Raw genomic sequence first — 18410 nt, 5'->3', positions numbered from 1 at the left:
CGGTGTCAGCACACAGAGAGAATTTGATTATTGGTGATCTGCAGTATCACCAAGAATACAGATTATACCTGATTATTGATGATCTGCAAAATCACCGATAATACAGATATATTACTAACCTCTGGACACCTATATAGTGTGAGTGTTTGGTGCAACAGTAATAACTTTGAGTGAGGACCACCCGAGGAGCAAGTGGTCCTTGGCAGTATGAGAAATACATCCCTTTGGAAGTGCAAAGATCTAGCAGCAGCCTGAGACATCCAAGGGGGCGGAGTCCCAGGCTGAATAGCAAGAAGACCCGGTGACTAGTGACCCCTGGAAGATGGGCGTCACAAGCAGGTCTGGAGAATAACACAAATGATAATACAGTTCCCTAGTCTTGGGTGCGAGGTCCGTGGTCTCAGCACCCTGGAACTAGTCTGGAGTACAACACAAATGATAATACAGTTTCCTAGTCTTGGGTGCGAGGTCCGTGGTCTCAGCACCCTGGAACTAGTCTGGAGTACAACACAAATGATAATACAGTTCCCTAGTCTTGGGTGCGAGGTCCGTGGTCTCAGCACCCTGGAACTAGTCTGGAGTGTAACACAAATGATAATACAAGTAATCTGGCTCAGTGTGAATTCCCAGGTCCTCCTGGTTCAAACACACTGTAGGATCTGACTATGGTCTGAATGCTTCCATGTAAGTGTTCGCAATGGCAAACAACCAGCAACTGACAAGCAACCTGAATATATAGTTGCAAGACTCTGCCGCCCTGCCCGAGCCACTCAGCCAATCAGGAGTCCAGCAGGAATCAGCTGATCTTCCTGATCAGCTGACACATCTCCTGCTGGCATAAAAGGTCTGACTTCTGGCGCGCACGCGCGTAGCTCCTCAGCCTGTGTGAACTAACAGACCCAGCCACACCAGTCGCACGCTGTTGCGGACAAACCGCATCGCTGGACGCGGAATCAGCCGCCTTGCCGCCAGTACTCGCTGCGGCTTTTCCGAGTTTCCTCACACACAAGTTTTGAATACATTACTTGAGGACCTCTTCACCTGACTTTGTAGCTTATTGATATTCCAGTAAGTGATGACACCTGTCTCCTGATGGATTTTCCATAAAAATGCATACACCGGAATGGCTCATAGACACCCCTCTAACTTCCAAGCAGGGCTGGACTTAACACTAGGTACACTAGGCACAAACCTAGAGGTGCCAGTATGCTGAGAGTTGGCTGCCATTGCTTTGGGAACTATTATAATTGGTCGCATCTGGGAGATTTTAAATTGTTTTAATTATTTTTATGGTTAGTATGAGCTTTCAACAAAATTACATGTGTACCCTTATTGTAGCATTACCTGTATCAGGGCTCAGGTATCAGAACAATGGTGCAACGCTTGTCTCAAGCTATTTTACTGATCTCTGTGGAATAACTATGTATCTAATGTGTCATTGTCTTGATGATGGGTGTCTGAGTTCCCACAGCTTGGTCTTCTCTGGTGTGACAGTTACCAGACTGATGTATGAAGGGCGTGTAGAATCCTGCATGTAAAGGTCTGCAGAAACAACTGGACACATGCAGTGAGAATAACCTGCCATCTCCACAGAGCAGCCCAACACCTCTCATCAAACAGACTGTAAACAAAAAGAGCAGAATCTTCCCAATGCCGCTTAGCTGCTGCGTGGTGACATTTTCCTCTGACAGCCTGTATGCTATCAAGGCGGTAAGATTTCATGCTACAGCCTGTCCAGAGATTCCCATAGAAAAGGCTGTTTGATAGTGTCACAGTTTAGAAATACACATTGCTAATTTACCATAGCATAAAATACTTTCGGACATTTTATTTTCAACAGGCTTGTCACAACTGTCATTATCTAAAAGGGTGCATTAGATCTTTCGCTTCCACTCAGCCAACAACAAATGGCATTCATGTCAGGCACTGACAGTTTAAATTTCAGTATCCAGAGCAATCTACGTCATGTGGGCAGTAGAGTTGTGGCAGTTTGTGTGAGCTGGCACTACACGGCTTTGCACTGGGAATAGCACAGTGGGAAAAGTGGGTGGAGCTTAGTGTGTTGGCATGGGGCAAAAAGAATCTGAAAGATTGATGAAATGCAACATGACCTCTGGCTTATCATTTTTACTTGGAAGTCAACCTCTTCTTCCATAAACAGTGACTATCAAAGAGGAGCTAAATAGCAGAGCTGCAGTACTCCAGAAAATACGTGTACATGGCACTTTGCCACCCAGTCACTTTGGCACAAGGTGAGGTGAATGACGGCTCACCTTGCTGCCGGTGAAATTCCGGGTGAGGTTATTTACTCTTCCCCCTCTGAGTCATAGCAACTCGGACGGAGAAGTAATTTGAGGTTTGGCAATCACTGGATCCCCAAATTACCAGTGTGTGGGCCGCGGAATATAGCATTGCTGCTACAGCCATGCCAGACTCAGAAGCTAGGCAGCGCGCGCCAAGAATCCCTGCTGTGGGAAATACATATCTCCTGTGTTTGGTCAGATTTCCTGTAAAATATTAGGGACTGTACATACTGAAGCATAATATTGTTAAGTCTTTTGCTATTTCCAGTACTAAACAACTGCAAGCAAGTCCTCCATGAGGGGAAGGAAGTGTGGCCACCACTGTGTGAAGAAACATGCTTGTGACTCATCCCACCCCACCAACAGGCTGATTACTAGATATCCACCCACTTCTATGACTGGCAGTGGAACAAGTGCTTATGGTTTTTTTTTTGCCAACCACAGTCCCCCTGCCTGTACCTGGAGGTACTTTAGTCAATTTATATGCATTTTGCAGTTTTTAGTGTCTTTACTATTGCTGTTTTAGTGTCTTTCCTATTCAGGCTGTGTAATAGAAAAGAATCCTACTAATATAATAAATGGGAAAGTTCGGATGTTTGGATGTTTGGATGTTTGTTACTCGATCACGCAAAAACGGCTAAACGGATTTGAATGAAATTTGGCACACACATAGTACATTACCTGGAATAAAGTATAGGATACTTTTTATTCCCATAACCAAAAAGAGACAAATACAAATTTCACTGGAAAATGTAAACTGCAGCCATTCTTACACTGTTACACTGGAGGTGTGTTTAGCTTCTAAGGGTACAATGGTTAATTTGCATATATTCAGCAGTGATGCACTGGGAGACATCTCAAGCTCACTCTAACCTGAATTATCGCAAATTCTTTCAGTTTTAAGAAAGCAAACTTTTGTTTTTCTTAACATCTTAGTAAGGGGGCTTTTAGGACCATTGTAGTCCCTTACACACTCCAATGAGTTCTGGGTCACCATGAGCTTTCTGGTTAGTCTGTACCTCTAAGTGTTACAAGCCCTACTGCATAGAGCCAAATTAATCTATGCCATGCACTGATGAGGATCAAACAATCCGAAACAGTCTGTATGCATGTTGGATTATTATGGCTCTGTACAAATTAACAAGCTGACACATCATTGCATTCCAGCAGTTCTGGAGGTGTGTTTAGCTTCTAAGGGTAATAATGGTTAATTTGCATATATTCAGCAGTAATGCACTGGGAGACATCTCAAGCTCACTCCAACCTGAATTATTGCAAATTCTTTCTGTTTTAAGAAAGCAAACTTTTGTTTTTCTTACACTGTTAATGGTAGGGTTCTCAAACTTTGCACAGTTGGTCGTTGGGTGACTAAGATTATTATTCAGAAAAGTGGTTGGAGCCTATAAAAGACAATCAAAATTCACATATTGATTTTCAAGGGGAATATTTTATATAAATATATATAAATATATATATAGGGGGTGGAGCCCCAAACAGCCAATCTGATTTATTTCATTTTAATGCAGGTTATTAATGCCAAAGACCGCAAAGCTCACAAACTTGGTCATTGAGTAATTGTGTGTTAGGGTTAGGAAAAGTGGGCGCAGCCAACACCAGCCAAATACATAATCGGGCAATGCTGGGTCATCAGTAGGCGGAGACAAATACAAATTTCACTGAGAAAATGTAAACTGCAGCAATTCTTACACTATTAATGGTAGGGTTCTCAAACTTTGCACAGTTGGTCACTGGGTGACTGAGATTAATATTCAGAAAGGTGGGTGAAGCCTACAAAAGCCAATCAAAATCCTCCTATTAATCTTTAAGGGGAATATTTAATTGATGCCATTCTTGCACTGTTAATCACCTGTACCTGGTACAGTTGGCCATTGGGTGATTGGGGTTCAAATTCAGAAAAGGTGTGGAGCCACAGCCAACCAGATTTATTTTATTTCAATGCAAATTATTGATGCCAAAGACCGCAAAGCTCACAAACTTGGTCATTAAGTCATTTTGTGTTAGGGTTAGGAAAAGTGGGCAGAGCCAGCACAAGCCAAATACATACCTGGGCAATGCCGAGTCTTCAGTGGGCGGAGACAAACACAAATTTCACTGGGAAAATGTAAACTGCAGCCATTCTTACACTATTAATTGTAGGGTTCTAAAACTTTGCACAGTTGGTCACTGGGTGACTGGGATTAATATTCAGAAAAGTGGGTGGAGCCTACAAAAACTAATCAAAATTCACCTATTGATTTTCAAAGGAGTGGAGCCACAGCCAATTAGATTTATTTCATTTCAATACCAATTATTGATGCCAAAGACCGCAAAGCTCACAAACTAGGTCATCATTGAGTAATTGTGTGTTAGGATTAGACTAACCAGCAAGCTCATGGTGACCCAAAACTCATTGGAGTGTGTAAGGGACTACAATGGTTCCAGCGGTTCTGGAGGTGTGTTAAAGAGGAGCTGTTAGGTATAAGGTCTCAGAGAAAATAAACACATATATCAGTAGCTAAAGATTGGCTGTACTTACATTACATATGCATTTCACTGTCCACGTTTGTACTTCACAGAATTTTTATATAGTATATGCAGAGAATGATGCTCCTGACAGCTCATGGCAGGTTCCATGTTTTTCTGTCTTCTATGAAGCCAATTGTGTCGTCATGTCCTGCCTGCTTCCTGATCACAGAAAAGCTCGTACTGAATAACACAGTGTGCAGTGAATATTAATTAGCCATGTGGCTAGGAACAATAGCTGACTCCTGCAGTGTACTCTGCCCGGAGATTTATCAGTGCTACGCGCTGGACTGATTACAAGCTGCTGTAACGTCTCATTAGCAGCCGAGGGGAGGGCCCCAGAATGCTTTGCAGTATAGTATGCAGCTTGCGTCCTCTTGGGTCTAACAGCTTTGCTGATAAGCACACATCAAAGGTAAGAGAGATTTTTATCTTCACTAATGCCTTTTTGGCTTCCTTCTAAACTGTTTAACACAGGAGAATAGAGGTTTAAATTAGCTTCTGCAGCCTGACAGTTACTTTTTAAGCTTCTAAGGGTACAATGGTTAATTTGCATATATTCAGCAGTGATGCACTGGGAGACATCTCAAGCTCACTCCAACCTGACTTATCGCAAATTCTTTCTGTTTTAAGAAAGCAAACTTTTGTTTTTCCTAACATCTTAGTAAGGGGGCTTTTAGGACCATTGTAGTCCCTTACACACTCCAATGAGTTCTGGGTCACCATGAGCTTGCTGGTTAGTCTGTACCTCTCGGTGTTACAAGCCCTACTGCATAGAGCCAAATTAATCTATGCCATGCACTGATGAGGATCAAACAATCCGAAACAGTCTGTATGCATGTTAGGTTGTTATGGCTCTGTACAAATTAACAAGCTGACACATCATTGCATTCCAGCGGTTCTGGAGGTGTGTTTAGCTTCTAAGGGTACAATGGTTAATTTGCATATATTCAGCAGTGATGCCCTGGGAGACATCTCAAGCTCACTCCAACCTGAGTTATTGCAAATTCTTACTGTTTTAAGAAAGCAAACTTTTGTGTTAGGATTAGAAAAAATGGACAGAGCTAACACTAGCCAATTACATACCCGGGCAATGCCGGGCGACCAGCTAGTAGTAGAAATAAAACTCCAAATATTTACTGGATTTTTAATAGGGGTTACCTATAAATATACTTTTCATAGGTTGCTAAATAATCAAATACACCTTCCCCCCTTAACCACTTGAGGACCCACCCTTTACCCCCCCTTAAGGACCAGCGCTGTTTTAGCTGATCTGTGCTGGGTGGGCTGTGCAGCCCCCAGCACAGATCAGGGTGCAGGCAGAGCGACCAGATCGCCCCCCTTTTTTCCCCACTAGGGGGATAATGTGCTGGGGGAGTCTGATCGCTCCTGCCTGCCTGGGTGTTGCAGGGGGGGCACCTCAAAGCCCCCCTCCGTGGCGAAATTCCCCCCCTCCCTCTCATCTCTGTCCCCCCTGGCAATCTGGGCTGCACAGGACGCTATCCGTCCTGTGCAGCCAGTGACAGGCTGTCCCCTGTCACATGGCGGCGATCCCCGGCCGCTGATCGCCGATCTGCCTTACGGCGCTGCTGTGCAGCAGCACCGTACAATGTAAACAAAGCGGATTATTTCCGCTTGTGTTTACATTTAGCCTGCGAGCCGCGATCGGCGGCCCGCAGGCTATTCACGGAGCCCCCCGCCGTGAATTGACAGGAAGCAGCCGCTCGCGCGAGCGGCTGCTTCCTGATTAATTAGCCTGCAGCCGGCGACGCAGAACTGCGTCGCTGGTCCTGCAGCTGCCACTTTGCCGACGCGCGGTATGAGTGCGCGGTCGGCAAGTGGTTAAAGAAAAACATCTTCCAAAGACTATCCTATCATGGAAGACAATTAAAGACTACTATTATTTATTTATTTCATGCTTACCACTGAAATACCTCATGTTTTACCTTACTTTTACTTTTTGCATTTACCTCATGTTTTACCTCATGTTTGGAAATGGAGAAAAATCTTTCAGAATTGCTAAAAAAAAGAGGAAAATACCTCATGAGGCATTTTACCTACAAAAAAATATTTACCTCCAATAGCTACCAGAATTGAGGCCATAGTGTAGTATGTGCTATAACAGATAATCCAAGTCTAATGCCACCATTAGAAACTGCTATCCAGTCCAACAGTGAAGCACCACCACTGCACGTGGCATGCATGCAGTGCACACCCCCAGAAACAGGCCCCTTATGGGATGGTATGCCACCACTAATTTAAGTAGTGAAATAGTGGTTTAATTTGTAATTCGAATAACAGCCTGATCCTCTGTTGAAGACAGCATTCCCAGGTGTCACTCCACACACCGACTCAGATCAAGGATAGGAAGGCGCAGTTTTCCTTAGTTCACAAAAATAAAGGAAAAAATTGTTCCATATATGTCCAACAAAACAAATAGAGGCACGATACTAAGCTGCGCTGTGGTTGGAAGGCCCCTCTTGCACACCGAACTGATCTCACCCACTGTGGCGTCCCATTCAGGTTTCCTTGCAAAGTCAATAGCCATCTACCTCCCAACCAACTGGTGCAAACAAAGATGTAATGATAGCAGATGTAGTTAGCTCCATCATAAGCATTTCTTCCTCTCCCTTAAGCCTTTTCAGGGGCTGTGACAAGTCTGAAGGGAGTGGATGAAATGCATAGGGTGGTGCTAACTCCTCTCTCTGGATAGCAACAGAGCACATATCTAGCCTGCTGGCTATCAAAGCATCTGCAAAGCCTTAGCCCTGAAATGTCAGTTGTGGGATCAAGTCCCAATCCCTGATGGGTGACATGCCTTGTATATATGTATGCAGGTTTACTCTATCAGTTTTCCTTTGGTCTATAGTCACAACTGATGCATATCTTATATCATCTCTAATGATTACTATGGTGGTCATCGGTTGGGTTAAGCAATCCATTTGTATGGGACCTTCCAATTTGATCACCTTCTGAACATAGGTGACAAAAATAAAGTTAAAGAACATTTAGTACAGTTGTCAGCTAATTAGGGCTATTCAATTACCGGTTTTGACAGCTTAAAGATCTGGATTGAGAGCTTGCTGAGCGAGAATGTCGGTGATGGTGATGGTGGGATTTTCGTGACCTTCCTCGTGAGCTTTGTAAAAGACAGAGAAAAATGTGCATTAGTTAGCATTATAATCTGCCATAAAGTGATCCAATTGTTCATGCAAATACAAGCTATACTCCTCTAATACTTCAAGCCATTCATTATACATTCTCAGCAAATAGATAACAAAGCAGTTGTGCATACCGGGTAATTGAATTATCTCATTATGTTAGACTCTGGGCATAATGCATTTCTTCAGAAGGGTCCATCGGCTGCCGTAACTAAATAAAATATGTCCTTCCATAAATGGATTCATATTAATGATGCGAACAATGCTAAGTGATATATGTGGTCCTATTGTAGATATTTGTCCTTGTTAAATGCAAATGTACTTTCATTAGTTTAAATAACTGCTACATGAGAAATTTCAAATCTGATTTTCTAAAGAAGACAAAAAAATCAGATGTATCATCACTGTCAGCAGCCACTGTAAAATATTTTGCACAGATCTCTCACTCCCTTACCCATGCAGTGCCATAAATAAAGCCTGATACACACTTTCTATTATGATTGGCCAATCACTGACCAAATCTACCACCTTCACTTAGTATGAAGGTTTACTTACACAATTTGCTCATAGTATTCAATATCTATTGACTCTCGTACTATGTAGAGGTGGTTACATTAGGCAGTGATTGGCCAATCATGAAAGTGTGTACCAGGCGTAAAACTGCACTCAGTTCTAATGCCTGGTACACACAGCTAATTTTGATTGGCAAATGATTGGCCAATCTTAACATTATTGTGTAGGTAAGCTATAAGAGCTAACCTACACAATCTGCTGGAAGTATTCAAAATCTGTTGGCCCTCATACTTCATGGTACTTTGTGGTAAAACCGGACAATTAAAAGTGGATGTGTATGCATCCTAAGGATTTCATTTCTTTATAAATGTAATAAATGAGGATTTTTATTGTTGATGGCGACGCTTGTGGACTCTCCAAAGTCATTTCATAAGGCTGCAGAGAGTGTGCTGTCTTAAGCAATATCTAGAGGAGAGATAAGTGAGTGAAGTGAGTGAAGTGCGGTCCGGTGTTAGTCGAGGAGCAGAAATGCAGACATCAAACCAACAAACGTTGATTCCGGTGATACAGCCATTAACCAGTTTATATCCTAACTACAGTATATTCACGTCATAGCAAGTGGCTCCTGAAAGCCACCTGACGTGAATATAAGTCACTTTGATTTAATGAGCACAGCGGGCGTGCTAGCACGCTCCTGGGCTCATTAACCCCCCTCCCCCTAACTACTCTATACTAGCATCCCTGCCATGGGGTTCGATCTCCCCACCACCTGCCCGATCCCCTGTAATTACCCCCCTCTCTCCCCCCCTCCATGCTGCTATTGGGCTGGGCAGGGCAGGGCAGGATTAAAATGTAACAATCTTTACCTGACCTTGTTCCAGCGCCGATCGCGATCCTCTCCCTGTAGTCCCGCTGTCAGCCTCACTATGCTGAATGAATCGGGTCCCGACTTGATGACGTCATCAAGCCGGGACCCGATCCGGGCAGCATAGTAAGGCTGACAGCGGGACTACAGGGAGAGGATCGCGATCAGCGCTGGAACAAGGTCAGGTGAGAGCTTGTGACGTCTAACGCTTCCCTGCGCCTATCTCTGCGGGAGGGGGGGGGACTCGGGAGACACCTGGCACGTGGGTTTTATTTTAAAGGGCCACACACCTGGTTATCCCCGTGGTGGGGGCACACAATTGCATGGGGAATACAGCAATCCATGGGGGAGGGATACAGGGGCATACACCAGGCTATCTGGGGGGGGGGGGAATTAAAAACCACACCTGGCCAACTATGGGGGGGGGGGAGGGGATAAATGGCTACATCAGGCTTACTCAGGTGTGGGGGGGGGGGGTATACAGAGGCACATTTGGCTACCTGGGGCTCAGGAGGGGTACATCTAGCCAACTATGGGGGGGGGGATATACAGGAACACATCTGGCTAACTAAGGGTGGTGGGGGGATACAAAAGAGCCACATAATTGCAGGTAAAGCCAGGGATACAAAATGGAAAAAAGCACCTTTATTTTCAAATCATATATTGTCGCCATACATTGTACTAGGATTATAATTTATATGTTGTAATAACCAGGACAAACGGGCATATCAAATGTATGTGTTAAATCTACAGTAGCTCTTATTATTTTAAAACTATAATAGCTTAAAACTGAGAAATAATAACTTTTTTACATTTTTCCCCCGTTATTTTCTATAAAATGCTTATAAAGTAAAATAATTCTTAGCAAAAAGTATCACCCAAAGAAAGCCTAATTGGTGGCAAAAAAAACAAGGTATAGATCATTTATGTGTGATAAGTATTGATAAAGTTATTAGCTAATGAACGTGAGGAGTGTGAAATGCAGAAAATTGCTCTGGTTTTTAAGGAGGAATAACCCAGGGACGCGAAGTGGTTAAAGGTGTTACCGGAATCAACACTTGTTGTTTGATGTCTGCATTAGAGGAGAGATACAAGAAAAGATAGCAGTAAAATTTTCTAAATCCTTGCAATTACTTACATACAGCACGATCTGTGCTCCAGACCACCCTATTTGACTTTTTGAGTAAACAAGATATTGATATGGAAGCACCCTCAGCCTATAGGAGGATCCGGGGAAGCCTGTGAGTCATCTAGAGCAGTGTTTCTCAACATTTTATTGGTATGCACCCCTTTTAAAACCTTTTACTCACCAAGTACCCCCTAGCATGGTAAACATTATCACAAGTACCCCTTGACAAATATATATTTCATTGTAGTATGTGATAATTGGTTTTAAACAATGTCCAAGCATTTACTATTGCTTTTAATCAGCTAAAATACTAATTTTTGCTGTTTAAATAGGATTTATCATTTTCTAAAACTCTAAATTTGTTATTTTTGGTTAAGTATATCAAGCCCGAGTACCCCCTAGAACCCTCAGAAGTACTCCCTGGGGTACGCGTACCACACGTTGAGAACCTATGATCTAGAGGTTCCCACTACCAAGGTAAGTATCTGAATTTTTTATAAGTCACTTTGGGGGTATTATCCTTTATAAGGTTCCCTTCTTCTGTAAAGACTTTACCAGTATATCCAGTGGCTAGACCATGTGTTGCTGTGCTACGGACCTTATCCCTAAATCTTTTTCTTGCTCTTGTACCTGCTCTGCTGTCGTTCTTACCCTGGCTTGACCCGATACTCACTTTTGGCCTTTGTTCTGCATACCAAATTTTGAGGTATACAGTATATTGTATTTGTTCTCTAGCTTTTTGGAGTTGGTGATCTTTGTGGTTCACCTGTGACCTGTTTCTTCAGTTGTATATAGTGCCCTATACACAATACAAATTATTTCTAAATATTTTGGCATCTGATCCCCAGTATTGGCTACACAAAGAAGTGGTAATCTGCAAGTTCATTTTTTTTAATTATTCAGAGCAGAACATTACACAAATAGTCAAACAAATATCCATTCAAGATAACAGTCTGCACAATGATCTCAGCTGACAATATCCTGTAAGTAAGAAGACATTTCCTGAAGAAATGTGAGAGAAACTTTTCGACGACTGTATCCTAATACATTTTTCTAGCTAAACTTTTGTACGGTACAGAATGTTCCATTTTGATTTGCAGGCGATCCATTTCACGAAAAATACTTTAGACAGATACGGAAGGAAAGTTTTAACAAATAGAAGTGCCTGAAGGACATGTCAGAACTCAGCTGCATGTAACTATACCACACAGGAAAATCTCTACATTAGAACCAGTCAGTTGAGTTAGCAAGGAAAATCAGACAATTGTTATCTTTTGCCATTTTTTAAAGGTCTAGTTCAGACTCACATTTTTTAATGTACTGTATATGAAAGTAAATTTGCATTATTCAGTAACATTTTGTAAAAATGTGTGTATTGCACATTTGTACGTTTTGCAAAAACTATATTGAAAGTATCTGGCTGGTTGGCTGGCTCCTGCAGTTTCTCCTACTGTTGAAACAACAGAACAATTTCACTAGACAGACAGATGTCCATACTCCTTTCTCCTGCTTCATCATCACCTACACGTGGTAATCAGGGAGAAGGTATGGCAGCCAGTCTCTCTCTGTGAGCACAGATAACCTGACTCAGCCCATCTACTCCCACTGCTGGTAAGAGATGAATGTTTTGTGGTCTGCAATCATAATGATTAGAAAAAATCTGTTGGGCTGCAGTGTCGACAAAGAGTGTTAAACTCTCAGCAGCACTGGGAGGTGATGAAGTCTTAGTTGTTCAGTAGCTGGTGAACCCCCACTCTTCTGCCAGCTCAATGTTTTCTACAGGGATTTCTGGGTTAAATGACAGATGCATCTAATATGAATTGTATGAGTAATGGCATAGTTGCATGCTCTCCTGTACTGTTGGTGCTCAAATCTGGGTTTCCTAATTTGGAAACCCGGATTATATTGTGCACCACACATCAGTACCTCAGCTAGTGGAGAGAGGCGGGGGAGGTTACTAACGTGTGGTTTACACTGTGCTTCACTAGACTCTAATACTTTCTCCTCCTTCTTTTTGAAGACAGAAGCACCGGGGACCGAAACCCCACCACCCACTCTACTAGCTGAGGTAATGAAGTGTGGTGTGCGGTGTAATTCAGCTTTCCAAATTAGGAAACCCGGATTCGAACACCAACACTAGTCCCCTGTTATGCTTTACTAACAATTAGGGACGATCAATGATATGCAAATTTTTCGGGGTTTTCAAAATGTGTTCAAATTTATATGCATATATATGCAGTTTGAAAATGGATACATTTGCATCAACTCGGAAGTATTTGCTTAGAGAAGTTTTCCTTGTTCTGTACAATGGAAATGGAGTCCAACCACTTTCATGGCTTAAATTTATTAAAATGTGACTGTTTTCTTCCATTCAGCAAAGACAGGTCACACATAGATATAGAGCAATTATGAAGGATCATTGCTTTTGAAGCAGCCAACAGAGATACAACAGTACACCGAAAGAACAATCATTAGTATAAACTATAAAGTAATCACATGAGCTTCATTCACCCAGTGAGAAAATTCTATACATAATGACAGGGTGAGGTATTGCCTGCTAGTGTTGGTGTTGTAATTTGGCAAAGCGTGGTATGGACATACTCGGTAATATTGGACCAATTGGAGAATGCTTTGGTTTACTGCAGAAATCGGAATACAATGGAAATTTTAAGCCAATCACAAGACTCTGAAAAGCTTGGTAATATCCTAGTCTTGTGACTGGTCTAAAATTACCAAGGTAATCTGATTTCCGTGGAAAAATTCTGCATTCTCTGATTGGTCCAATGCTTCCGAGTTCTGTGATTGGTCTTAAAATACTAAGGTGGCAATGCACCAGTTACACCTGTAGGAGGCACTGCCCTAAGGTATGGTGTTCATCCAGTACACCAGTAAGGGCATACGAGAGATTTCACCGCTGGGAGACTTGGGCACAGGATACAGCCGGTATATGTTCCCGGCGACGTTAAATACTATTCCCCCTCTAGGTCCACATGGATAGTGGGGAATGAAATAATTCGGCTTCCAACAATTGCTGGTGGCCAAATAATAGTGTTTTATAAGCAGGGGCGTCGCTAGGGCTAAAGATCCGAGGCACGTGCTACGGATCTCTGCCCACTGTGCCACGAACCTCTGTCGGGTCATGCGGGGCACTTCAGTCCCCGTCTGTTGCTATGATGCTCTCTGCTCCCCATTGGCCAGCGCAGCGTAGCACCAACCCAGCTGCTCCACCCCTTCTCCCTGTCACCTCCAAGATTGGCCACACTGAAGCTCCGCCTCCCAGCCGTTTTGAAAGGAGCGCGGTCTTCCTGAAGTTCCTGGGCCTGCTGGGGAGCATGGGCAGCAGCAAGTTTACGGGGGAGAGTTCAATCAGTGGGCGGCGGCACCTGCACTTCCCAGTTACTCACTGTGCGCAGCTATGGCCGTAATTCCTATTACGATCTATGGTGCACCCAAGTCTCCTACGCTGGATTGCCAGTGTTCGCCGTTAAGTGGTCTGAACCAGGGTATGGTTCTAATCTAGTTCTGTGTTTTAACGCTTGAAAAGAAAACTCTGTACAGTTTGCCATTAATGGTATTACCTGAATCCGCTTTTGTTGGTTTGATGTCGGTAAAGGAAAAACAGAAATTACATTTCCTGTAGTGCTGGAAAACCCTTAAACAAAATTTACATTTTCTATACTGTATTGTGTGGCCTATTTTTAATGTTGTTTTTCTTCACAAATATGGGCTGTTTTATATATCCTGTGTGAAGCCCAGCTAGGCTTAATAAGGACTGAAGCACAAAGCAACTGGTGCAGAAGGCGGCAGTCATTTTTATACATAATTTGCAATGTTCTTTCACATTATGTTCTAAATTATGCAAAGATACTTCACATATAGAACCTATTTAGAATATATATAGGAAATATAATTGCTGTGTAGCATGCATGCAAATATGTGCATGAATAGAGGGCATCCAGAGCATTTCTGAAGGGAAATATCACATTTTGGTTAGACAGGATGCCGCAGATATGGAGTCTGAGGAATGACAGCTTGTGTAATGGAGAATCCTATTTGCATATCTATCGCTCAGAACACAACATAAGAAGCGGGAAAGTGATGTTTGCTGGATATTTCAGGTGTGGATCAGCCATTAAATAAATGTCACCATTCTTTAAGTCTATGTTTACATAGTGTAGGCAGTGTTTCTGCCTCGTGAAATCATTGGCATATTGCACGATTATTACTACACGGACTGGAACCAGGGCATAATTCTGGGAGTTTGTAATTACCATGATCAGACAATGAAATTATACATGAAAAAAAAGTTATTTCATTCTTACTCCGCTTTTAACACGTAAAGAGACACTAAAGCGAAAAAAAAATATATGATATAATGAATTGGTCGTGTTATACAGATAATTACTAGAACATTAGTAGCAAAGAAAATACTCTCATTTTTATTTTCAGTTATATGTTGTTTTTATAACATTGCATCATTTTCTAATATTTGCATTTTACACACTACTCAGCATTCTAAATGATTTTACAGAGCACGCCATTGAACTATTGAACTGTTCTCTGCAGAGATAAGAAATTACAATGACTGACAGTTGAGATAACAAGCTTCAGAAGACAGAGCTCTCTGCGACTTTGAAAGTCATGAAGCTCAATGGTTCTTTTGCATAGATAACAACTGGAGTTTCTTAACTCCTTCTGTAATGGAAACAATATTATACTTTTTCTCTGCTCCTACTGTGTAATTTCTTAGTTTTACTACACATACAAATCATTTTATCATCATTTTCTTTCGCTTCAGTGTCTCTTTAAGGCTCCTTTCACATTGTGGAACAGTGAAGGAATTGGCATCACTCGTATTCAGGCTGCAACTGAAATAATTACCAATGCCCCCTAGAGACTTAAATACACACCTTGGGCTTGATTCACAAAGCGGTGCTAACTGTTAGCACGCCTGTGAAAACCCCCTTAGCACGTCTAAACGAGCTTTTCGTGCGCAAAACTTTATGCGCGCAAAACTTTATGCACGTAAAACTTTACGCGCGCACTGCACAGAGCGTAGGGCACTCCGTGCGAAGTGCCCCTTAAAGCCTATGGGACTTAGCGCGCGCATAGGACTTTGCGCGCGATCTGATTGAGAAATCCGGTGCTAACCTACTTAGCACACTGGTTAGCACGTCTAAAGACTTTAGACGTGCTAAGTAGGTTAGCACCGCTTTGTAAATCAAGCCCCTTGAATTCAAAACAGATACAAACTATGCACTAAACCCTAAACTAGATAAAACTGAATGCAAACTGATACACATGAATGTAGCTAGCCATAAGTAGACTTACATTTTTGTACAACAGGAGGAGATGGCAGCACTTCCAAATGCAGGTCGCAACTGAATTGACCAGCTGCATAGATGTGCAGAGCCCACACACGGGCAGGTTTACACGACTTGCATTCAAAACAGATGCAACAAACGGAGGACGTTATCTTTCAATAAACAGTTTGTGCGCAGATTGTTCAGTACTAGACTCTTTTACCACGTTGAGGGGTCCTTTCACACTGTGTCCATTGCGTCATGATGGACAATATCATTGCATCACAACGCAATATTCCTATGGGGCCATCACATTGATTGCGGTGTTGCACGGTCCGTCGGGGTAAAGCAGAGTATGCAGTGCATTTACAGTGCAACATACATGTTTGCAGTAGCAGTGAAGCATACTTTCATTGTACTGCACGCCTCACAGTATGGTTGCACAAAAGTTGCGTTGCGATCTTATCACAATGCAACATGCACTGTGTGAATAGAGCCTAAAAGTACAGGTTCCAAGAAAAAAAATCTGTTTTGGCTATTTGTAGAGACTGTCTTTGGGTTTTTAATGCTCTGTTTGTATGCAATTAGCAAATTCTAGCCTGGCATTTTTATGTCCAGCGCTGGCAGCGGAGGACACTGTGTGATCCACGAGGCCTGTCATAGGAATGCAGTGTGCTTGAGCAGATTGTGAGCTCCTCTGCAGAACAGTTAGTGAAAAGTGACATGGCTTTGTACTCTAAAGATCTAACTTAGATTATCATTGTAGAGTAAATAGGAACTGTAACAACATATAGAAGAATGCAAAAAAATGATTCAGGATACACACTTTCACATTATATATTATGGTTCTTATAGGTTATATATTGTTGTATGTTGGTGTGTAGCCCTGCACTCCTACTGAGGCTTAGCCTAGGCTTTTAATTATGCAGAATCCTGGCAGGGCTAAAGATGTTGCCACCTGTGATACATTTCAGATAGTAAATCAGGGAGAGGAAAGATTTTACAATTGGCAAACACTGACTAAATATTCTATAAATGAACATTTGCAAAACAATAAGCAATTTTGTTTGTAATGTTATTTTAACCACAGTTGTTGTTAAAGTAAACACGAAAATGAAAATAATGAAAAATGAAAAAAGTTAAAACAAACTGATGAGATAAACGATAGTGTTAATCCTCCTACTCCTAAAAAGAGTAGGAGGATGAATCCCATGGTTTTAGTTTATATTTAGTTTATACTAAAGTTATACATTTACAAAGCACATTGAATGTTTTGTTGTCTCTGCTCAATGGCAGTCGTTTAAGAGTCCCAGAGTTAAAATACGGTACATGAACTGTTGACCTTTTTCTATCCCTCCTATTCTATCAGGAAAACTTTTATGGCTGTAATTTGCTTATCACTGAGTATTACTATATGCCCAACAACTACCAACAAGACAGAAGCAGTCCCTTGCATGCCTGAAAATTAACACTTTCAGGCGGCAAAAAACAACAACAACAACAAAAAAACAACCAGCCTGGTTATTGATAAGTTTTGCGCTGTACATACATACACATGTTTATCTCATCATGTCTTGTGTCGCCTCGGGTACACTTTAAGCAATACTTTATCCCTTTTCACACTTGCTTTGCTTCACATAGATGACTTTTAAACAGCACGCAAGTTTACATTGGACTATTGCTTTTCCTTTAATCACTCTGTCCAAGTCTGTATAAATATATGTATTATCAGCACCAATTCAGCATTCACGCAGTGTGAGAAGAAATTAAAGTTTAACATGTTAAGCTATGCTACAAAGTACATCCACAACCTCTTTAGTTGAAAATGAAGCCTTGTGTTTCATGTCTGCCTACCATCTCATGGCAGAACCTAAGTACTGCAATTTACAGCAAATGGAGCACCTACTGCTAAGTCACTGACTCCTAATGTTATTACTGACAGCAATAATAATCACGGCCGCTCTTCAAAAAATAGCAAGGAAGTCCCCTGTAGTTCTTGTCATTCCCAATATGCTTTGCAATCAGAAACGAGCAGAAAAATCAGCATGCATCCTTTTCCAACATAAAGAGATGGAAATGGAGCAGCAATAGACAATAAGAATATTATTACTTGCTGCTACAATTTTCATGATAAAGTTATTTTTTTCTTATTTCAGACCTTTATCCTGAATATAAAGAGAGCAGATTGGGATGTGACAACTATCGTATTTACATTTCAAGCACCAACCTTGGAAAAGTGATTCTTTGAATCCGCAAGTTATCAATTTACTCAAGAAGTCATGTCTTGTTTCAGCTGGCATTTCAAATGCCGCTCTGTGACAGTGATTGCGTATCAATATTCAAATGTTATAAAAACACAGAGAAAATGACTTTGGTGCAGAAATGTTACTAAAGCCCCATTTCAGCCACGTTGCCCTGGGTTTGCAAAACTTGATTTAAAGAGGAACTCCAGTGAAAATAATGTAATAAAAAAAAGCGCTTCATTTTTACAATAATTATGTATAAATGATTTAGTCAGTGTTTGCTCACTGTAAAATCTTTTAAATCTCTGATTTACATTTTGACATTTATTACATGGTAACATTTTTACTGTTGGCAGGTGATGTAGCTGCT

General features: G+C 41.7%; 1 protein-coding gene across 1 annotated transcript in view; it reads right to left on the bottom strand.

Moving 5' to 3' along the window:
- SRRM4 (serine/arginine repetitive matrix 4) overlaps window positions 1-18410 on the bottom strand; it is a 272219-nt gene that overhangs the window by 56574 nt on the left and 197235 nt on the right. Inside the window, exon 7 of the mRNA XM_068246294.1 lies at window positions 7873-7965. Within this exon, the coding sequence (XP_068102395.1) occupies window positions 7873-7965 (93 nt within the window). The remainder of the gene's footprint in view (window positions 1-7872; window positions 7966-18410) is intronic.

Source organism: Hyperolius riggenbachi, chromosome 1 (genome assembly GCF_040937935.1).
Source record: "Hyperolius riggenbachi isolate aHypRig1 chromosome 1, aHypRig1.pri, whole genome shotgun sequence".
Taxonomy (NCBI): Eukaryota; Metazoa; Chordata; class Amphibia; order Anura; family Hyperoliidae; genus Hyperolius; species Hyperolius riggenbachi.
The sequence above is the reverse complement of the archived record's forward strand: the minus strand, read 5'-3'. Positions and strand labels throughout refer to the sequence as shown.